This window comes from Paroedura picta, chromosome 7 (genome assembly GCF_049243985.1).
Source record: "Paroedura picta isolate Pp20150507F chromosome 7, Ppicta_v3.0, whole genome shotgun sequence".
In the NCBI taxonomy this organism is placed as follows: domain Eukaryota; kingdom Metazoa; phylum Chordata; class Lepidosauria; order Squamata; family Gekkonidae; genus Paroedura; species Paroedura picta.
Genome location: NC_135375.1, coordinates 18,818,170 through 18,842,148, shown reverse-complemented (window position 1 = coordinate 18,842,148; position 23,979 = coordinate 18,818,170). Strand labels below are relative to the sequence as shown.

The window sequence follows — 23,979 nt, the reverse complement described above, 5'->3', positions numbered from 1 at the left end:
AGGTGCAGTGTGTGTGTAGGGTGTTATACTGGCTAAGACCAGGGCCTATTCTGCACACAATAGATAATCCACTTTCAATGCACTTTTTAGAAGTAGATTTTCCTGTTCCGCACTGGAAAATCCAGCTGCCAAAGCACATTGAAAGTGCATTATCCTATGTGTGCAGAATGGGCCTAGGATGACAGAGACTCAGGTGCAAATCCCCTCTGGCCATAGAATGCCCTGTGTGACCTCTCAGCATATGAAATTCCAGGAGATTTGGGGGTGGAGACTGAGGAGGGAAGGATTTAGAAAGGGGAGTGGCTTCAGCAAGGTATGCTGTCATGGAGTGTACCTTCCAAAGCAGCCATTTTCTCCAGGCGAACGGATTTGGAGATGAGCAGCAATTCGGGCAGGTCTCCAGGCCAGACCTGGAGGCTGACAATCCTCTCTTAGCCCAGCCTACCTCACAAGGTGATTGTGAAGGCAAAATGGAAGATGCTGGGGCTCCTTTGGAGGGAGGGAGGGTATGATAAAAAAAATAAAAACAGGTTCAGTGAAATGACCCATTTTTATACACCCGTTCTTTTGAATTGTTTACCTCCACAATAAACAGTGTGCATGAAAAAGTTTGGCAGTGACTTAGCCAATCTCTTTTTAAAAAAACTGGGATGTGTGTGTGTGTGTGTGTGTGTGTGTGTAGCTGGGGGAAAAGCGTGGCTGATTGGAACTGAAGCAGGCCAAGAGGATTTATCAAATGAAATTTTCACAGTAAATATTTAACAGATAAAATTATAAACTCTGAGGGGCTTAAAAAGGAACATATGGAAGTGGATCTTTCCGAGGACGTTCAAAGGGAATAAAAAGCTGCTTTGGGAGGAAGAAGTTGAGAGGAGAAGCCAAATCTTTGATGGCCTTTGTGTGCCCGCAGATAGTGGATGAGAACGGCTCAGAAAACCGGGGATTTAAAAACAACAATAGGGCAATGAAACTGAATGAAATATTATATCGCCCTCTCCTTTTCTGTCTTTTTCTCTTCTGTCTGCAAGTGTGTTTATCCCGCCTCCCGACGCTTTCCCAGCCTCAGTTTGCATCCTAATTTCTTCGTGAGGTTTGCAAAAGTGAAATTAATTTTTAATGATAAAGTTGCAGATTGGCTTGATGTCTGTATATATGTGTGTATATATGCGCATATAAACATACATACATACTTATATGGATTTTACATATACACACACATACATACACACATATATGCATGTACATGCATGAAATAAGACTTTGTAGCTCAGCAGGGGGTATGAAATGACGCTTCCGGCAGAGGATTGACCCTCCCCCCAAGTCTCTGACATCTCAGAATTTTCTTCTAGAATTTTGAGAGTCTGGAGGAAAGAGGAAATGCAGAGAGAATTGGGGAGCTCTGATTCTTAAGTCCAGTGCTAAACCGTTTATTTAAAACGGACCATTCCAAGACATCTTTTTGGGTACTTTCCCCAAAATCTGTTGGCACACAGCTGCTTAATATAATACATGGGACTGAAGTCCGTTTCCTTATCAGAGGCTTGCAGCTTGTCATACTTTAATAAAGAGCTGCATTGAGGGCTTAATTTGAGTGGAGGATTACCAGACTCGAATCACCTGGTGTCTGAGAACCAGCCTGCGTGGGGACTGCTTTCTGAGCTTGTGGGGAGTACTTTTTGAGTGTGTAGGGGAGACTGCTTTTTGAGGTGTGTGGGGAGTCCTTTATGCACGAGTGGAGACTTTCTGAGCATGTGGGGAGCACTGATTAATGTGGGCCTGATTAATTGCTAAGAGACTAGATTTATTGGCTTGGAAATCCAGTGGTCCACTATGTATTAACGATTTGATAGCAGAACTGCTCAAATTGGTATCCCCAGGAGCATTCATGTATCTTGCAATTTACTGGCCAATGGAGCACCATTCTGGGGTGCTTTGATGACAACTGTCGTGTGACCTGATCTTGCCTTGTTGCCTACCTGGTGCCCAACCCTGCCCCCCGTTTCTTTCCCTCCCCTACTTTGTCCCTTTCTTTGTACTCACCTGGACTGTGAATTCACACAAGCCTGCAGTTGCATTAGGGGCTGCTTCTATGCTGGCTAATTCTGTGCCAGCAAGTTAATGTATTTTTCTGAATGTTAAGCTGTTTTTTAAAAGTGTATTATATATTTCTGATATTAGAAAATTTTGATAAATAATTGGATTGATTAGGGCAGCCTTTGTCAACTTTTTTACCATTGGGAAACCCCTGAAACATTCTTCAGGCTTTGAAAAATTGCAGAAGTGGCACGATCATGCAGAATATGGTTGGGAAGCAGAACTGTGGACACACCCACCCAGGGCCCCTCCCCTTCCCACCCCCTCCAGGCCCATCATTGGCCACATTGGGAGGGGGTGGGAACAGGTTGATTTGACCATATATGGCCACATCACCCAATAAATATTTAACAAAATATTTTAAAAATATATACTATTTATTTATTTATATTTAGACTTATATACCACCGCATCTCAGAGACTCGCGGCTGTTTACAATAAAATAATAAAAACAACACGTCCATGAAAACCCCAATACATAATACATGAAAGACAAAGACAGTAATTTCCCATCTCCGCCCTCCTCCCCTCTCTGTCCAGCTGCAGTCCAGAGCTCTTTTGTGCAGGAGTGGGGGTCCTGTTCTTGGTAGTTCTAATTCAAATTCTAGGGGATCCCCAGTTGGTAACTCCGGGACTTCAGCCAGGCCTCAGCTATATGCCTGGCGGAAGAGCTCCGTCTTACAGGCCCTGTGGAAAGCTGACAACTCCAGCAGGGCCCTTAGCTCTTCCAGAAGTTCATTTAACTCCCACCCATCCAGGAAACCCTTCCCGGGCTGTCAAGAAACTCCATGGTTTCATCAAACCCTGGTTGAGAATGCATGGATTAGGGAAAAGGCTTTGATTGTGAGCAAAGAAGAGCTAAAGAGGAAGCTGTGAGCAAGGGAAGGAACAGAGGTAGGAAGCTGATATGGGTAGGAAATGGTTGGTTGGCTGAGGAAGGAGAAGAATTGGGGGTATGGAAGAATTCTGGTCTGGACAAGATGCTTCAGATGAGAGGAGCCTGCAAATTGGAGGGAGGGGACTTTGCCCAATGGCCAGACCAAAAGCATCCCTGGCTTCAGCTGAAGGAATCACCAGCCTATGTGCTCTTTCTTTAAATATGCCCAGAAGGGCAAAGCTCCAGGCTATCTAAAATGTTTAATTAAGAAGAGAAATAAACTTTGTCTAGAAAGAGCAGAGAGACAGAGTGCTAGCAGTTTAACTAACTGTATTCATCCATTCTGTCTGTTCTGGAGGCAAGCAGGGAGGAAGTGTGCTCAGAGGAGCAGGAAGTCTCCAATTCAGCCAATCAGGACAGAGGAGGAGATGCCTACACGTTCCTAATCTAACTATGTTAAATACGCATCTCTCCCAGTAGGAAATTTTTCATGTGTTTTTATATCACACACGCACCGCAGTTCTTGGATATTCCAACACGCATGAAGTTTGTTAAAGTAACGTCGTCCATTAAATCGAAGACAAACTTGCTTCCTGGCTAGTATTTCTCTGCGGGAAACGGGTAGAGCACTCAGATAAGGAGTTGCTCCATCTTGTTGGGAGCTTCACATGCAACTGTAATAAAATGAACAATAATAAAACGTAATAAATCTGCTTGTTGTGTGGAGAGGAAGGGAAAGGTATTGTAAGCCGCTTTGGGACTCCCTCGAGTAGTGAAAAACGAGGTATAACCTCCCCAGCTCTTCTTCTTTTATCTTCTGCATCTGTCAGCTGTGCAATTCAGAATGCAAGCATTATAGTCTCATGTGCTCATTATGTTGCATGTGTATGTTTTGAATTTGGGATTCATGAGCCCTTGAAAGAAATATGTGAGATTGCAATGAAGTTTTTCCCCGCCTTGTTTCCTGTGCAATGTTCTTATCAGAAACTTTTCCCACAGGAAAGGGCTTGGGAAAAAGAGTTAAACACATTCACAGATGTGCTGGAGCGTTCAAACTCCTAATATTTTCCCATTTCTCATGAAAGGGCTAAGAATGGTCACTTGCAATGAACACTTTGGTGGACAAAATCTGCAAGTGTAAGATGCTGTCATGGAAATAAATGTTTTATTACAGTCACAAAAATAGTTCACTGTCTTGAGACAGGTGCCTTTGTGCTTAATGGATCTTCCAGATCTTGGCACTGTGTAGAAGGCATTAAAGCACATCTCAGATATAGAATGCAGTGATAAACAGGACATTGGTAGGAATGAGCATTCAGAAAGCTGGTTTGTGAAAATCAGTTGACCCAGTGGGAATTCTAGCCAGCATGAATGGGTCTTTCTAGGAGGAAGCAGCCCAGCTTTTCCAATAGATAGTGATTAGGCAAGCCCCAATCTGTTGAGCCAGGTTTGATTCCGCGCTCCTCCCCCACATGCAACCAGCTGGGTGACCTTGGGCTCGCCACAACACTGATAAAACTGTTCTGACTGAGCAGTGATATCAGGGCTCTCTCAGCCTCACCCACCCCACAGGGTATCTGTTGTGGGGAGGGGAAGGGAAGGTGAATGTAAGCTGCTTTACACTCCTTTGTGTAGAGAAAAGCAGCATCTAAGAACCAACTCTTCTTCTTCAGTAATATCAGGGCTCTCTCAGCCTCCCCTACCTCACAGGGTGTCTGCTGTGGGGAGAGGAAAGGGAAGGCAAATGTAAGCCGCTCTGAGACTCCTTTGGACAGAGAAAAGCGGCATATAAGAACCAACTCTTCTTCATCATGCAAGGAGTCCTTCAGGAGGGCATAATGCCACAGAGCAGAGGTGGCCAAACTGTCGTCCATTGACATCTGGAGAGCCACAGTTTGGCTACTCCTGCACTGAGGAAACCGTGACCAAGTTTGGAGTCTCAGGATCCCCTGCTCTTCCCTGCAGAAGTCTGTTCTCATGTCTTCCTGCTCTGCCTCATGAGAGGAGTTTGTTCTGGGGTCCGGCTCGGGGGAATCTTGATTGGGACCATCCTCTCTCCACTCGGACCATTCGCTTTGAAGATCAGAGTTGCAGATTGGACGTTCCCACATCTTTTCTGGCACACCCTGCAAGGATCCGATGGAAAGCTGATGCAGCTGTACCAAGTCCTCAGAGTTTGCTCCAGCTGACAGCAACAATGTCCTGTCAATCGCTGTGGCTGTCTGACCCCATGGTTACTGAGAGTGACCTCTTGCTGCTCTCTGTCTAAGCAGCGGAAAAGAAGCGAATATAGGGAGGTATCCTGGGACAGTCACTGACTTCCTTTCCTGCTTCCGAGCTTTCCAGAGGTACTTAGACATTCACATTTGGAAAAAGGATGCTGGTTTACATTGACTTTGGGTCCGATCCATCCGGACCGCTCTTATAGGAGAATCTCTGACTATGTTCCCAAGTACTTTTTCCTCAGCATTATAAACATAAGAACTCCCTGGCTGGATTAGACCAAGAGTATTCTCCACCCTCTAAAGTTCAGGGCAGGATCTCTCTTGTTGGAAAATGCAAGATCTGCAGTATGCATAACTGAGAAGGATATAAAGGGTACTTTGCAGGAGACATCGGAGGAGATGTGTATTTTTCATAGATAGGATAGGAGCTTCCTGATGGTTTTCCAGTGATCTCCTCCAGTCTCCTGATTGGCACAACAACCCTGTAAGATAGATTAGGCTGAAAGCATGTGACTGGCCTCAAATAACCCAGTGAGCTTCAACAGGAAGTTGGGGTTTTGAACCGGGGTCGCCCAAACCCTGATTGCTATACCACAGTGGCTTTCATAGGGCGGCTACTGTTGAGCAGTAGCAAAAAGTCAGGCCTGGTTGAGGACTAGACTTTGGGACTAGACGTTTCAGACTAGACTTTGGGAGACAAATTCACATTCCCCCCTTCAGAATCACAGTTGATTTTATCTTGTAGGCCTCAAAATGGCTGACTGGCCCTCCTGAATTTTGCAGCTGGCACAAATTTCAAAGGAGGCGCCACTGAAACTTCCACCTGAGCTTCTAAACAGCTTCCCAACTTTATTGGGAAGTAGCTATATCTTAAAAGCATTATCATTGTTGGGTTCTATTGAGGTGAAATTTAAAAAAAAACTTTGAAAAATGGTGAGCATGCTTGGATTTTCGTTGTGTCAGAAATGCAGACCTTTAAGAAAATGGAGTCTGAAGAAGGTGTTCAAATAAATCAGCTTTTAAAAGTCAGTAACAGGACATTTTAATGACCTTGTATCTCTCTTTATAAGCCAGGAAATAAGACACTTCAGACGTTCTCCAGGGAAGGACGTGCAAGGAAGGAAAAGCTCAATTTATTAGAAAGAAACAAAAGTCCGAGTGTATTCAGGATATCCCAAAATGCTTTGGGGATGTTTGGATAAAGCCAGATATTTGTAAACAGTGTTCTTCTTTGTGCACATGCCTGTTGTGGTTGACAGGCCTTCTCTTTTCAGCTGGACTGGGTGCCAACTCTAAGAAAGCCCATCTATTTGTAAAGACAAAGACAGATTTGGAACATCTATTAAGGTAGCGATCCCCAACCTGTGGGCTGCGGACCACATGTGGTCCTTTGACTAATTGGAGGTTGGCCCCGAAGGACGCCTTCTCCCCCCCCCGCCCTTTATTTCATCCCCCCCAGCCCTTTACAACACACTTCATTGTTGTGGCGTGTCTGTATCTTATTTTGAAGGGATGTTTAAACATTACCATAGCAATCAGAGAGCGCTAGGTCAGTGGTTGAGAGTAGAGGAGTAAACTACCCCCCCCCACCGGGCCTCAGTAAAAGGCGTTTAGTGGTCCCCAGTGAGTGGTCCCCGGCGTTGAGTGGTTCCCGGTGATAAAAAGGTTGGGGACCACTGTATTAAGGTACTTGGGATGCTTGCAGTTGTAAATAATAGGATAAAAGATAAAACACGTGAACTTGAAAAATAATAACATAAGAAGAACCCTAATGGATCAGACCAATGGTCCATCTAGTCCAGCATCCTGGCTCTCACACAGTGGCCAACCGGTTCCTTTGGATGGTCAACAACAGGGCACAGAGGCCAAGACCTTCCCCTGATGGTGCCTCCTGGTTCTGGGATTCAGAGGATTCAGTCACCATGACTAGTAGCCATTGACTGACTTCTTCTACATGAATCTATTTAATCCCCTTTTAAAGCTGTTTATTTCTGTGGCCATCACTCCATCCTCTGGCAGCAAATTCCACATTTTAATCACTCTCTGTGTGAAGCAGCGTTTCCTTTAGTCTGTTCTGAATCTACTGCCCGTCAGCTTCATTGGAAGCCCTTGAATTCTAGTGTTTTGGGAGAGGGACTAAAACTTCACTTAGTCAACTTTCTCTCCACCCCATGTATAAGATGCCAGTGGTCTCTTTTCTAAACTGAAAAGGCCCAGGCTCCTCTGCCTTTCCCCATAGGGAAGGTGCTGCAACCCCCAAATCATCTTGGTTGCTCCCCCTCTGTACGTTCCAATTTTCTTCTCGAGATTCTCAGTATCATCCTTTAGACTCAGTTGAATCTGTTAACGGTATATGACATTTCTATAGGTCCTAACTGTAAGAGCTTCTAAATAATAGCTCTTATTAGAAGAAGAAGAGTTGGTTCTTCTATGCTGCTTTTCTGTACCCAAAGGAGTCTCAAAGTGGCTTACAGTCGCCTTCCCTTTCCTCTCCCCACAACAGACACCCCATGAAGGGAGGTGAGGCTGAGAGAGCCCTGATATCACCGCTTGGTCAAAACAGCTCTATCAATGCTTTGGCGAGCCCAAGGTCACCCAGCTGGCTGCATGTGGGGGAGGGTGGAATCAAACCCGGCTCACCAGATTAGAAGTCCGCACTCGTTAACCACTACACCAAGCTGGCTCTTGGCACTCCTAACCACTACACCAAGCAAGAAAACTTAGCATCCCTCCCACAGTGGCCCAGAAGTTAGAGAAAGCATAGTGCTAGGAGCCATGTGGAGGTTTTTGCGGGATAGTATGCAGATAGGGAAGATGTGTCAGTATCACAACAATTGTAGTGTGTATGAATGTGGTGTGTTTAAAAACGTGTGGCATATGTGAACAGGAAATGGAACCATGATAGGAAGAACTGCAAAGAAAAAGGTCATGTTTTTGAGTCTGCCGTTTATTTACAGGGATCTTTTGGCTTGCTCAGCATGAGGACACCAGCTGCATCTAGTAAATATGGGGCAGAGGCTCACAAAAAAGAAGCATCTGTGATTGGATTCATTATGTGTCCAATACAAAAGTAACAAAGAAAATTTGGAGTGTCTTAAGTGTTGGGAAATAAGGTAGGGATTCTGATGGCAAGTTGAAGTTTACTTTCTCTGTATCTGTAGTATAGCTCTGACCCCTATGAAGAATTCATCCCTGGATCCGTAGGACCCTTCCAGCTACTGCCCCATCTCACATCTGCTGTTTGTAGGGAAGGTGGTTGAGCAGGAGGCTGCTGACCAAGTAAAGGCATACCTGGATGAAGCATCGGTACTGGAGCCATTGCAGTCTGGTTTATGGCCTGGCCATGCCATGGAAACAATGCTGGTCACCTTTACAGGTGATCTCCAAAGACAGCTGAAATGAGACAGATCGGCGCTGTTTGTATTATTAGACCTTACAGCAGTAATTGATATTGTAGACCTTGGGCTTTTAGCTCATTGTTTCACTAATGCAGGGATTCAGGGGTTCACCTTACAATGACTAGTCTCATTCTTTCATGGTCAGGGACAAAGGGTCACCATCAGGGAAGAACCATTGCACTGCTGTGAGCTCCAGTGTGGAGTGCCGCAGGGCGCAATTCTTCCCCTGATACTGTTCAAGCCCAGGTTGTCTGGAAATATGCACTAGGCACCAATATGTGAATGACACACAGCTCTACCTGTTCAGGAGCAGCCAGCAGAACACCCTACCAGCACCACTGAAGGTATAATGATGGGAAACTCTGTTCTAGAATGTGACAGCATCTTGGATTTGTAGATTTGTGCATGAATGAATAGATGCAAGATCGGTTTATGAGTGCATATGAAGACATTTATTTTCACATTCATAAGTGTGCCTTTGCGCTCCCTTTCTTGTTGCTCTTCTGCGGTCTTTTTAGAACACCATGGCTACCCTAAGACCCTGGTCTATAGGAAGCAAAACAAACAGATTACAGAATTAATGAGCAAACAGAATAATATTAAAGGAAAGCTTTCTTGTTAATGAGCACTGCTGGCAATTCTAATCCTTTATGAACAGGAGAATTATAGTTTTAACTACTGTTTCCCCCCTTTCTAGGTCAAGTCGGTTGGTGGGCGTGGAGGATCATCGCCATTGCTCTTAGTCGAAAACTGGATGTCTGTGTGGGGTTTTTGTGTGGACAGCTGTGAAGGTTGCCAGACAAGAAGTCCCTGTTGCTTCCTTCCTCTCCAATCGAGCACTCCAGAGCAATTGATTTCGCTCCTTTTTTTTGTTCACCCCACAAAAGGCATCTTGGGCCAAACTGGGGAAAAGAGGGACCCTCATGTTGATTTTTGGCCCCCTTGGCTGGCCTTTTTGTGTTTGCTTTTAGCATGTCTGTCGGTCAAGGAGGTGGTTGCTTTGCTACCGAAAGGCACGCCAGTCAAGTTTTGATCAGCAGTCCCGGAAACGGTTCTCCACGTAATGGAATCCTGGAGTGACCACAATGCCCATCACGCCAGAGAATGCGGTGCTGTTTCTTCCCATCCTTTATCGGTGGCTGCAGAATCATTTGAAGGAGGAAGTGGAAGAGCCAGAGCAGAAACTTTGCCGTTCCGCCATCAAGAAGCTGAGGGAGTACATCCTCTTGAACTTCCCGGTGGAGGAAGTTGTGCTTCAACATGGTACGAACCCTGTGGACATGGAGATCTGTACTGTTTACCTTACCAAGGATCCCAGAAATGCTGAATCTCTTGGCCTAAGTTTTGGGTATATCCCAGCTCTAGGGGACTATGGAGAAAAACGGAGAGTGGGGAAGAAAAGGAAGGTGCTTAAAGGCCCCGTACTTGACGTTGGAAGCATTTGGGTCACTGACTTAAAGAAAAACAGCCCAGCGGGGAAATGCGGAAAGGTTCGCTTGAGAGATGAAATCCTGTCGCTGAATGGACAGCTGATGGTTGGAGTGGATATCAGTGGTGCAAGGTAAGCAGCTTAAATGGACTAGAGCAGGGGTAGTCAACCTGTGGTCCTCCAGATGTTCATGGACTACAATTCCCATGAGCCTCATGGGAATTGTAGTCCATGAACATCTGGAGGACCACAGGTTGACTACCCCTGGACTAGGGTGCCAATAAGTAGTATATCATGTTTACAGTTTCACAGAATGTTTTTAACAGTAACAGTATCTTCTGGGTACTGTTCTGGGTACCTTGTTGTATGGATGCGAGGTTGGACTTGGGTTTCTCAGTAGCTGTTCTGGTGCCGTGGAATAGTGTTCTCTCTCTCTCTCTCTCTCTCTCTCTCTCTCTCTCTCTCTCTTTCTCTCTGAAAACTCCCTATCACTTTCAAAGAATTGGAAGAAAGATTCTTGTTCTATCGGGCTTTTGAAAGGGATTCTTCTGTTCAGCCAGCGCTTTTAGACACGCTGTTTGTTCTGTTGCATTGGTTTTAATGTTATTTTTAGCTTATTCTTATTTGTGTTGTTTGTATAGCTGTTAGCTGGTACTGATAGTTATGTGAATTTTGTAATTAAATGAATGCGCAAGCAGGCATAGTACAGTAGAAGAACCATTTGTTATGTCTACTCCATGCTGCTTGTTATCTGAACTTACAATGTGGCAAACATTTTTTGAAAAAAGCAGGAAGGTTATGCTTCAAAGAAGCAAAACATTTAGCTACCTAAGGTAGAATACTTGATTCCTTCCCCCCAGGCTGGTAAAAGTATAATGATGAATTGAATAATTGAGAATTTGTGGTCCTTTCAGCATTTCAAAGCTGCTTCCTATACTGGTTTGGTGCCTTGCTCTCTCTGATAGTTGGCTAGTCACTTTCTACTGTTTCTGTGCATATGAGTAATGGAGAATGCAGAATCCCAGGAAATATTCCCATGCGTGCAGTGTTCTGTATCTGATTGTGCTGAGCTAAAGCAGTGGTAGCCCCACTATCTTTTGCACATGTGTGAGACATAACACAAGGGAGTTGGCCCTTGTATATTGTCAAAACCAAATTGAATGGAATTATGAACACTGCCTCTCCATTCATTCATTCATTCATTCATTCATTCATTCATTCATTCATTCATTCATTCATTCATTCATTCATTCATTCATAAATTTTTATACCACTGTTCCCAGTTGGGCTCACGGCGGTTTACAACAATAAAAGGATAAAAAATACAACAAAAGCCTCATAATTTCCTTAATTCCCGCTGTTCCACATGCATGCTGTTTTTGCTTTGAAATTACGTTAGAGCGCTCTGTGTTGCTAGAGCCGTTGCACCACTGCCTGTGTGAGCAGAACTGTGCCAAGAATATCAAAGTGGCTTACATTCGCCTTCCCTTTCCTCTCCCCACAACAGACACCCTGTGAGGGAGGTGAGGCTGAGAGAGCCCTGATATTACTGAAGAAGAAGAAGAGTTGGTTCTTAGATGCCGCTTTTCTCTACCCAAAGGAGTCTCAAAGTGGCTTATAATCGCCTTCCCTTTCCTCTCCCCACAACAGACCCCCTGTGAGGTGGGTGAGGCTGAGAGAGACCTGATATCACTGCTCGGTCAGAACACCTTTATCAGTGCTGAGGGGAGCCCAAGGTCACCCAGCTGGTTGCATGTGGGGGAGCACGGAATTACACCCGGCTTGCCAGATTAGAAGTCCGCACTCCTAATCACTATATAGCCATAGTAAGCTATTCTGAGCCTCCTTTGGATAGTGAAAAGCAGGGTATAACAACCAACTCTCTTTGCTCCTGTTTAGCAGACCCGCTGTCAAATTCTTGACTTTTTTTTTTGCTCTTGGTTGCTGTCCTGCCACCATAATTAGGGATCCAAACATGTGGCTCTCACTAGCATCCGTGGAGGTACAGCTGGAAACGTTTCCCAAGTCTTCTGTTGCAGATGTCTAGCGGTTAAAAAGCATCCCAGTTTACAGCACTGAACTTTTGTGGCTATCCAGGCCCGAAGCACGAAATAGGGAGGTTAACGCTTCAGATGCCGCTGAGGGACTCATTGCTCTTTTGGGCCATCAATGGAACTTGGATCTCGTTCAGCACCAGAGGCACGGATGCTCCATCCCGCTGCAGTTGTCATGATCCCTGGGTCAGCCGGTGTTAAGCTCCATAAGAATTAGGCAGGATTAGGAAACGTTTGTTGGGGAGACGCTCGATTGTGGCCGCTTTGCGAGACATGCAACAGCTGCTTGGGGGGGGGGGGAAGCGGGGAGATGGCTAGCTTTCTCCCCAAAATCCTTTTGTTTGCAAGAGCAACAAAGGATGGGAAATGGAAGCACCAGCAGGGATCACTGCTTCCTTGTGTGGGCAGAGTTTAAATATGCATGGGGGCAAAGCACCAAGCTGCTTCAAAAAAAGTTTTATTTAAAAGAGAGAAACAAACTTTTTATTGAAAGGAGAGAGAAGACCTAACTGTCTAACTGTTTTGTTGTTTTCATTCAGTCATACAGTTTTGGAGGCAAGCAGGGAGGAAGTGTGTTCAAAGGAACAGGAAGTCTCTAAAGAGCCAATCAGGACAGAGGAGGGAGGGTATTTGAAAAATTCCAGGAAGTTCCTAATCCAACTGTGCTAAATACACATCTCCCCTGATTTGGCTAGTCACAGTCCTGTCAAAGCTGTACTTACAGAGCAGTTCTCTCAGAGCTGTCTCAACCCCACCTACTTCACAGTGTGTCAGTTGTGGGGAGAGGAAGGGAAGGTAGTTTTAAGCCGGTTTGAGACTCCTTTGGGTAGTAAAAAGCAAGGTAGTAAAAACTCTTCTTATTGTTGTCAGTTATTTGGAATCCCTGTTTTTTTACCCTTTCTGTCGCAGGGAGAAAATTTCAAGAGGGCTGGTATGACATAGTGGTTGAGAGAGCTGGATCAGGACCTGGGGGGAATGGGTTTGAATCTCCCCTCTATGGAAGCCCGCCAGGTGACCTTGGGCCCATCACCATCTCCCAGCTGACCCTATTCTCACAAGGTGGCTGTTGTGAACATTTAGCGGAGTAACGGGTGTAACAATGTGAAAAGCCACCTTGGATTCCTGATCAGGGAGCAAAGCAAGATATAAATGTAAGACAACTTTGACCTTTCCCCGCAAAGAATCATAGCGCTCTCTTTGCTCAGCCAAACCTGCTGACTTATTTTGCTGTTTTTGCTGGCTCCTCATAAAATAAACTTCTCTCTTAATATGCGAACCAAATGCGCAGCTCAGGAAAACCTCTGCAGTAGCAGAAGGCAATTCTTGTGGAATCTGTGTGGGTCGCTTTGCCTATCTGTATTTGGGTTCCGCGATGCCACGGATCTGTTCCCCCGATCTGCTGTTACTTCTGTGCCAAGTGGCTAAGAGCGATGTTTTGACGCCTCCCCCCCCCCGTTTCTAAGTGGTACCCCAGAGTGCACATCCATCTCCCAAGTAAAAATATAGAACAGCCTGAACACAGCTGTGCATTTTTGTCCATTCTGGAAACCTCTGATTAACTGAGACGTGTGAGCTTTTGCTGGGGGGATGGGCCTGTGGCTCAGTGGAAGAGCATCTGCTTGGTGTGCTTTAGGTGCCAGGTTCAATCCCCAGCCTTTCCACTTAAATGCACCAGGCAGCTGGTGATGGGAAAGACCTGTGGCTGAGACCCTGGACAGCTGCTGCCAGTCTGAGTAGGCAATTTAGACCCAGATGGGTAGAGGGTCCCATTTAGTATAAGGCAGCTGCTTCCTGTGACTGGCAACTATCTCAGAAGGAAAGGATGGTTAGGTACTAGTTAACTGGTCGTTCTATCTGTTCTTTAGTGTCTGCGTTGCCCTGACTTAGATCGCTCAGCCTGTCTGTTCTTGTTATTGATAAGCATTAGAATTATAGTTATCTGTGGCAACTGTATTAGGAGATTTATGAGCCCATGAGCGAACAAAGGGTTTTCTCTGGCCTGAAATGTAGATTTTTATCCCAGCAAGGTAACTTTTGGGAACATTATGCTTACTTTTTCATGATTCACATTAAGCTCAGGAAATTATTGGTGTTGTTTTAGATGTTTTCTGCCAACAGGAAAGCTTGGAAGGGCTTCAGTTTAAAATGACGGAGAAATTTACCAGCCTATGAGAGAGAGCAAAGGATTTTTCCTGGTTTAAAATTAAGTTTATTCTCAGCTGGAGAACTTGAAGGATTTTGGGTGCAATTACAATGTTGAAAACTGAGGAAGGATTAACGGAACAGCATATTTATCCAGAATTTCCGTCTCGTTATTTTACATTTGGACATTTTTTTGCACAATTGAGACTACAGTAATCATTTCAGAGGAACAAAGACTGCTTTCTTGTTTAAACATTCTTTGTGAGATTTGAAGAATTTTATCATCCATATTAAAGTTTAAACTTGCATTTTATATTAAAGGTAGTGTCTCTGGTCAATCCGTGGCTTCAGGGTGGACACAGACGCTGGAAGTGATTTGAGCTCTTTATTATTGTACCCCACCATGGACCAAGCAGAACTGAACTAAACCAAGGAACCCCTGAAAAAACCCAACTTCTAGACATGTAAAGATAATAAGATCTTCCTGCCAGTCCGTGCTATTGGTCAATTTCGCTTTAAACTGATTGGATCCTGCAGTTGGAATCTAGCCATGCCTTGTCGAATTGCAGTGCAAACTTACGATCCTGCCTCAGATCTCAAGCTTCGTCTTTGGCAGGTCTGCAAACACAACAGGCGTCTTGTGAATTAAAGGACTCACACAGTGTTAACCTGTTGCTTGTTTCGGAGAACCTACCTACTCTGTGTCCTTGTTGGTTGTCTCAGAAACTACACAGGGTTGATTTGGGTTTGATTTGGAGACTTTGAAGGAATAGCAGGGTTCTGATTTAGATATTTCTTGCTCATTGTTCTTCCCCAGTGGGAACCCAAGACAGCTTTATGCAACTTTCTCTTCTTCTGTTTTATCTTCACAACAACCCTGTGATGTTGGTTAGAGAGGGAAAAAAGGGAGTGGCCAAAGACTTGGGCAGTAAATTTCCACAGGAGAATGGGGATCTGAAGACCGGTCTCCCAAATGCTAATTTGGCTCTCTGACCATGCGTCTACACCATGTTGGTTGTCTGTATAATCTCTTGCCTCGGGCGTAGAGATCTGAATTTCTGGGTCCAGGTTTTCAGTTTCCTACAGGATAAAAAGATGGAGAAAGTCCTTATTGATTATATATTGGTAAAAGTCGATAGAAAACTCAGAGCAGAAATACCTGTCCTCCGAGAATGTACATAAGATTTCCCATCCTGTACTCCGGACAAATGTTCATATGTGACTTGATTTTTTCTTATAGCTGCCCCTAGGGGGCACCATTCTAATACACTTTGAACAGTTATTTAATTTCTTCTGTGTACTGTACCACTGAGGTTTCCGTTTCTCGTGGTCCATATGAGTGTGTGATCTATATCTAATATATACAGTGGATTTGCCCGATCTAATGGTTCCTCCCATTTGGCTGTACCCACAGGAAAACTAAGGCTTTCCCCACAAACGTAAATAATAAAATCTAGAAACTGAGAGTCTAAATCTTCTCTTGTATTAGTATAAATGTATATCAAATTTACTGATTGAAGCTTCAAACTACACACACGCAGTTCACATTTCCAGATATCTGTGAATTTGTCTACCAGCACACAATTGAGAGCTGGCATGGCATTTTATTTATTTATTTATATTTATATTTCAGTGTATAGGCTGCCCCTCTCCTTGCAGTCTCATGGCAGCTTCCACAATAAGTTCAAAACCAATCAAATGAATTTAAGTTTTAAAATGCATTGAAACAATCTATATACATTGCTCCTGCTCTCTGTGCCTGGACGAGACGACTGAGAGGGGATCTGATAATCATTTTCAAGTATTTAAAAGGCTGCCATACAGAGGATGGAGCAGAATTGTTCTCTCTTGCCCTGGAGGGATGGACCAGAACCAATTGGATGAAATTAATGAAATTAAATTAATTCAAAAGAAATTCTGTCTAAACATCCGGAAAAAATTCCTGGCAGTTAGAGTCGTTTCTCAGTGGAACAGGCTTCCTCAGGAGGTGGTGGGTTCTCCATCTCTGGAGATTTTTAAACAGAGTCTGGATAGCCATCTTACGGAGAGGCTGATTCTGTGAAGGTTCAAGGGGGTGGCAGGTTATAGTAGATGAGTGATAGGGATGTGAATGTCCTGCATAGTACAGGGGGTTGGACTAGATGATCCAGGAGGTACCTTCCAACTCTATGATTCTAGGTAAGACGATTGCAGTTGGCCACACAATGGAGGAATAATGGGGGGGGGTCTGTCTGGGGGCCCAGCTTTATGGTGATGGTGTCCCTTGACCTCAACCAAATGCCTTGTGGAAGACTGCCATCTTGCAAGTTCTCTAGAACTTGGAGGGCAGTATTGGACCAGAATTCTGGCTGCGGTCTTGGACCAGGATTCTGGGAGACCCTGGTTCTAATCCTAGCTTCCATCATGGAAGTTTGCTGGGTAGCGTTCACAGGTCCAGAATGGGGAAATATCTGGAGATTTTGGAGATGGTGTCTAAGGTGGTAGGGTTGACTTCAGTGGGGTATAATGCCAAAGAGTCCACCTTCCACCAAGGTAATTTCCCCCAGGTGAGCTTATCTCTGTCATCTGGAAATCAGTTGTAATAGGGGGAGGCCTTCAGCTACCACGTGAAGGTTGACATCCCTATTGCTGGGTGACCTTTGACCTGTCATATACTCTCAACCTGACCTATCTCATAGGGGCTCTAAAAGAAAGCGGAAAAGGGAAAGATGATGTTCCAAGTAATTTTGAGAGATAACTAGGAGAAAAGCAGGTTCGAAACAAACAAATCAGAAAGCAGGAGGATTCTGCATCATATTTTCAGCGTGCGTCATGTTTCCAAGCCAGCAGTCAAAAAAGGAACGGGTCCCTGGCAAAGGGTTTTACAGTTCCAGTTGAGACACTGACGGGAGACAACAGTATACAAGAAGAGTAACTTCTTGGAGAGGAATGGGGGAAACTAAAATGGAAAAAGAGTATAGATGGATCCAATAATCTGCCAAAAATGCAACACTGTAGAATTCTGCGCCCAGCGCATAACTGATCTTTTTGTTTCGGCTGGGATTGCAGACAAAGCAACTAAACCAAGAGCTTTTCAGAAGACATTGCTTTTGATCCTGGCTGTCTCATCTTGGGACCCCCAGCACTGTGGTGACAGTTTTGCTAGCCATCGTCCTCCTAGGACTTGCTGCCAACCACAGCTGGGGTCTCCTGGGATGTTCAAGATTCCGGGGTCGGGTAGTGGTGTTGGTACAGACAAAAACTCGAGACTGTGAACTGTCTCTGTGTTTTCTGGAGGTCTGGTAAGTTGCCCTACTGTGTTTGTTTGGCTCGCAGTCCATTTTCATCAAATAAAGAAACAAATGGTCCTGTCCAAACCATCATGAACTGTGAAGTCGAAGATCTGCAACGTGAATGTCCTTTTTATCAGGAGAAGCTGTAAACAGGGTACAGTAGCAGTGGAAAGCTGCTGGTTGCCGGTAAATTGCTTGATGGTCTTTGAGTTGTTGATACATCCCAGAACTGTAATTTGGCAGATATGCAGGTGGGCCACACTTTTAATATTTCGGCTTTGGCAATGTGAAAATGGATGTACGGTACAAACTAGCCATGGAGTTTCTGTCTAAAAAACCACCTGGATTATTAAAAAAAAAAATCCCTGGCATGGTTTGTGTTATAATTCTTTGCAAAAATATTTGCTCAAAACTAAATGCAAATGTATGTTTCAGTTGCCAAGATTTCTGACTGAATCTCTGTTTCCTTCACTCTCCTGAAAAGCAGTTAATTCAATTTATAAGACATTCCCAGAAATGTCACCCTTTGAAAGTGTGAGGCTGTAAGTCGGGTGGCCGATTTTCCTTGCCGATATTCTTGGGATTACTCAGCTGGACGAAAAAAGAAATTCGGGTGTCTGGTTGATTTCTGAGTACACAGAAGGCCTGCAAGCCTGTGCAAACAGAAGTGGGTTCTGGGCCAGAGTTGTAAATAGCAGTTTTTGACCAGACATCCTTATCTCAAGAATGAGACATCTGATTAACTACACTGAGGTTTGACAAACATCAGCAAGGAATTGGGGCACAAACAGGAGCTTGGCAAACTGTCCTGTTCTTCCAGGAAGTGTTGGCATTTGTGACAGGTTTGAAGGAACAGACCTTCTGACCATTGTAAGGTGGCCAGATTTTAACATTGGTAAAGCGGGACACCATTGACCGGGAGGGGGGTGGTGGTTCTTGATTAAGAATTTGGTCTATATGGAGCCACAAAAATTTTCATAGAACGCATAGAACACAAAAATAGTATTGTAATATACCGTATTTGCCGGCGTATAAGACGACTGGGCGTATAAGACGACCCCCCAACATTTCCACTCAAAATACAGTACTATGGGCTACTATGGGCAGCTATGTCTATCCCAACTGAAGTGCACCCGGCGTATAAGACGACCCCCCCACTTGGAGGCATGTTTTTCAGGGGGGAAAAGTAGTCTTATACGCTAGCCAATACTGTATATATTTTAATTTCAACATAAGTACAATTTGCCAGGTGCCCCCTGATGTCCCTCCAAAAGCAGGACAATCTGGTCACCTTACCATAGAGGAGCCCCTGAAATAAATTTTCAGGCTTTGAGGCCCACCCGGAAGTGATGTCAGCTGGTCACACCTCCCTTCCACGCCCCTGGAAGTGACATAACCACCCGCACCCTTTGACCTCCTTGCACTCTCTCCCCCCAACTTTACTACTACTCCAGTGGCTTTGACTCATATAGACCGGAAAGAAGGGCAAAAGCTAAGAAGACAGCCTGGACCCTCATACCATGTCACAACCAACTCCTCCCCTTTGATTTTTACACCCACAGCCTACTCACTGAACCCGCCAAGTGGAGGTGGCCCTCCCCTAGCTAGTGGCCAAGTCCATTAAGAAAAGAGGGGAGGACTGTAGACCCCCCCTGGAGCCCCCACAAATCCCCAGGGGTCCACAGAAATCCCTGGAATAGACTCACAAGCCCAAGTACCTCAGGTCCATGGAGACAGGAGGACTCCCTCAACTGCCCTAAGTCTCTGCTCAGTGATAACCTCCTTTCCCCTTACTCCAGGTTGGGGGGATACCAAATTTCTCTATGTTTACGGAGATCAGGCTTCAGACATTCAAAAAAGATCTAATGAGCAAAACCCAAAGAGTACACATGTTGCATTCAAGCATCAGACTGAACAAAGATAAAAAGGAAAGATGGAAAAATGTATTCCTCTTACCTCTCAACTTCTATGATTCTGATTCTAGCTTATGTTAAACTGTGTTTCATTAGGAGAGGCTAGTCATTCTTGGAGGTACAGCATGGTTGCAGCACTGGCTGCAGCAATGGAGTTGCAGCACTGGCTGCAGAGGAAAGGACACACAGTAATGGGTTTAAACTACAAGTACAACGATATAGGCTAGATATCAGGGGGAAAAATTTCACAGTCAAGAGTAGTTCAGCAGTGGAATAGGCTGCCTAAGGAGGTGGTGAGCTCCCCCTCACTGGCAGTCTTCAAGCAAAGGTTGGATACACACTTTTCTTGGATGTTTTAGGATGCTTAGGGCTGATCCTGCATTGAGCAGGGGGTTGGACTAGTTGGCCTCTATGGCCCCTTCCAACTCTACGATTCTATGATTCATTTAGAAGTCCATCCTTGTCTTAGTTCTCAGAGTTTAGATATCTCGCATTCTCTCTCAACATATGGCCAAGATGGAGTCTCTAGTTAAAAGGTTTAATTCTTGAAAGCTTGTGTCCATCTCAGGAAGATGAAGAAGGTAGCATAAGATACCATCTTCCTTGTGTTCTGAGAATCTATAAATTGGCTATTAGACTCTCTCCCCCTTTTGGGTCAGTCTTGATTATCCTGCCTCAAGAGCAGGGGCTAGGTGGGAAATTATCTAGCCCTTTGGCTGTCCCAGTCTTTGTCTTTTTAGGTGAGACATGGTAAACCATTTGTTCTTACTTCAGCCAGATCTATTTGCATAACTAAAATCAATGCTTGGGAGAGAAATGACTCATTTCTTATGACCCTCTGTTTCCCAGGTCTTGTTCTAACATTGCAGCTTCTGTGCCAATCCAAGCATCAGTGGTTGTAGGGGATATTGGCAGCTGCAGGGAACCTGACTGTGTTCACAAGGGATGCTGGGCTGTTTAGTAGGTGGTGGTGACTACCTCATTTGTCTCCTGCCATTCCCAGTCAGCCATGATGGGTGGAGGGATTTCCCCCCAAGAGTATTGCGGGTCCCCACTTGGCTAACTGAATACTGTGGCATGAGAACTTATACCAAGTCTTGCTTGAGAGTTGGTCTATGAAACATCCAGAAGAAGTTCCTGACAGAGTGGTTTCTCAGTGGAACAGGCTTCCTCGGGAGGTGGTGGGTTCTCCATCTTTGGAAATTTTTAAACAGAGGCTGGGTAGCCATCTGATGGAGAGGCTGATTCTGTGAAGGCTCAAGGGGGTGGTTAGGTTACAGTGGATGAACGATAGGGTTGTGAGTGTCCTGCAAAGTGCAGGGGGTTGGACTAGATGACCCAGGAGGTCCTTTCCAGCTCTGTGATTCTATGATTGCATGAAATTATAGTGGCTCAGGTGAGCTAGAGGTTAAATGAAATTTTGACAGGGAATTTGGGATTGTTGCAAGTCTGAAGTTGTCAAGTGTCCCCTTTTCAAATGGATGACAGAATTCTTAGTATATTGATCACTACCAGAATAGCTGACTATTGTCTTCTTGCATTGGTGACGATTGTGCCAATATTACCAAAATATAACACATCACACAAAGCACCACTCTCCTGCTTGCTGAATTTCCGCAGTCCCACTGGCACTCGAAACACACATGTTTTGTGTATGATGCCCCCCCCAGCCATTTAGTTTTTTTTAATTAGTTTTCCAGATGTTATGAAGTCATAGGAAAATAACCCGACACATTTTGAATACATCAATGAGGTCTGACGGATTAGTATACATTAGGGAGTCTTGGAACATGATGTTGCATCTCTGTATAATTAATGCATCTAAACATTACCAGCTGGATGAGATTGGGAGACTGTTGTTATTAATAACCTGTGTTGACTAAGAGTGTTGTGGTACCTTAAAGACTAACGAATTGCCAGGTTGTCTCTTGGAGGAGGGCAGGGAGTGGTTCCTGTTGGCTGCAGAGGATAAGACCGGAAGTAATGGGTTTAAACGATGGGTAGAACAGAGCCTCTTGTGGCGCAGAGTGGTAAGGCAGCAACATGCTGTCTGAAGATGTCCGCCCATGAGGTTGGGAGTTCGATCCTAGCAGCCGGCTCAAGGTTGACTCAGCCTTCCATCCTTCCGAGGTCAGTAAAAAGAGTACCCAGCTGGCTGGGGGGTAAACGGTAATGACTGGGGAAGGCATTGGCAAACCACTCCGTATTGAGTCTGCCATGAAAATGCTAGAGGGCATCACCCCAAGGGTCTGACATGACTCGATGCTTGCACAGGGGATACCTTTACCTTTACCTTTAGAACAGTACCGGCTAGATATCAGGAGGAAACTTTTCACAGTCAGGGTAGTAAAGCAGTGGAATTGACTGCCTAAGGAGGTGGTGAGTTCCCTTTCACTGGCAGTATTCAAGCAGTGGCTGGACAGATCCTTATCCTGGATTCTTTAGGCTGATCCTGCATTGAGCAGGGGGCTGGATTAGATGGCCTGTGTAGCCCCTTCGAACTCTATGATATTAACGCTTTCCTGGGATAAGACCCAGTGAATAAAAATGGGATTCAGTCCTACATAGACCCACATAGGATTGCTCATGCAGGCCATTGAGTTGGAAGAGAATCGGCATGGCAGAACTGACCAATTGTGAGCAGAGGATGATGGTGGTGACTTTAGACACAGCAGCCTCTCTATGTTTCAAGTTCCCTGAAGACAGAAAAATGGCTTCCCAGGTAAGGAACCTTTCTGCCCACTGTGCTAGTCTCCAGTCAAATGGAATTTTTAGACACAGCAACCTCCATAGCAGGGGTGGGCAAACTGTGGCCCTCCAGATGTCCATGGACTACAATTCCCATGAGCCCCTGCCAGCATTTGCTGGCAGGGGCTCATGGGAATTGTAGTCCATGGACATCTGGAGGGCCACAGTTTGCCCACCCCTGCTCCAGAGCTAAAACCCATCACCGGCAGGCTGTACTGGTTGGTCCAATTCTGTGTGCTCAGAGCTTTGCCTCCAGATTCCTGCAACATCACTGACTCATGAAAACAAAAAAAAAAAGGGGGGGGGGGAAGTCTGCTCACACGGCTGCCACCAGAGGGGGGAGGTGGAAACCACTGCCCCCCCCCCCCTTAACAAAGTGCCATGAAGTCTTCACATCAGCCTGGTTGGCTGTAGGCCAAGTCTGCTGCATTGGCAATATAGAAACGCAATGATTGCATTGCGAACACAGTGGTTGAGAGGAAGGTCCTGTGGCGATCGTAGCGTTTACAGACCTAAACCAAAGCTGCCGTCTCCTCTCTATGCTGTCAGAGAGCCAGCTTGGTGTAGTGGTTAGGCGTGCGGACTTCTAATCTGGCAAGCCGGGTTTGATTCCCTGCCTCTAATCCACATGCAGCCAGCTGGGTGACCTTGGGCTTGCCACAACACTGATAAAGCTGTTCTGACCGAGCAGTGATATCAGGGCTGTCTCAGCCTCACCCACCCCACAGGGTGTCTTTTGTGGGGAGAGGAAAGGGAAGGCGCTTTGAGACTCTTTCAAGTAGAGAAAAGCGGCATATAAGAACCAACTCTTCTTCTTCTTCAGTAATATCAGGGCTCTCCCAGCCTCACCCACCTCACAAGGTTTCCCTTGTGGGGAGACGAATGGGAAGGTGATTGTAAGCTGCTTTGAGACTCCTTTGAATAGAGAAAAGCGGCATATAAGAACCAACTATTCTTCTTCAGTTTGGAACGGAAAAGAACCAAGATCAGGTCTTAATGTTTGTGTGGCTGGGATTCCTGGTCTGTACCATTCCCCATTTGAATGCAAGGAACGAAGGAGAGCTGTTCCCTGTTTCGCTGCCTTGAGTTCCTTTTATCTACGGAGCAAGCGCAATCCCTCTCAATGCGCCGACAGTGCTTAGGGCCACGTCGCCCTCTGGTGGTACGCCTGTGTGATAGTGTACAGCCATTTAGACTGATCCCGTCAGATCTACAAGCTAAGCAGGGTTCAGCCTGGTTAGGATTCAGATGGGAGACCAGCCAAGGACACGCAGGGTCTGCTAGGTATTGGCAGGCTGTAGCAAACCATCCCGGAACAACCCTTATCTCCAAAGCCCTGTGGGGTCACCATAAGTCTGATGTGACTTAATAGCCCTTTCAGCGTCTCGGGAGAGCTGAATATTGTGTGGCTCAGCGTTCTGTTTGTGAGGCTCAGTCTGGTCTGGTAGCATCTTGTCATGTCTGGAGGAGAGAAAAAAAGATAACGTTGGAGCATGAATTATTACAGCTACACGAAAATGTGACAGGTAATCCTCCAGGTGCTGTATTTTCGCTTCCCCGTATTCTGAGATAATTAATGAGCATGGCAGCATTCCTTTTTCCTTCCCTAAAGTTCAGATTCCGTCTCTTGTGGTCCAGACCACCACGTGAGCTTGGACATTCATAGGGAGCATTCTGTTGCCAATTGTTTTCTGTCACTTGAGGATGCAGGGCGCATCCTTTTCTGCATGTTTTGGAGTGGATGCCCCACACTGAAATTATTGGAGAAACTTTTACCGGTATTGGGCTGTACATTATCACCTGGGCTTCTGTGTCTCTGGGATATTG

General features: G+C 45.3%; 1 protein-coding gene across 5 annotated transcripts in view; it reads left to right on the top strand.

The window, feature by feature from the left end:
- The window catches only part of PDZD2 (PDZ domain containing 2), a 272,721-nt gene that overhangs the window by 65,146 nt on the left and 183,596 nt on the right, over window positions 1-23,979 (top strand). For all 5 annotated transcript variants that reach the window (XR_013232999.1, XM_077346915.1, XM_077346916.1 and 2 more), the window contains one exon: window positions 9,292-10,155. Coding sequence is in view for 4 of the 5 variants with exons in the window: in XM_077346915.1 (XP_077203030.1) it covers window positions 9,680-10,155 (476 nt within the window). In the remaining variant the exon portion in view is untranslated. The remainder of the gene's footprint in view (window positions 1-9,291; window positions 10,156-23,979) is intronic.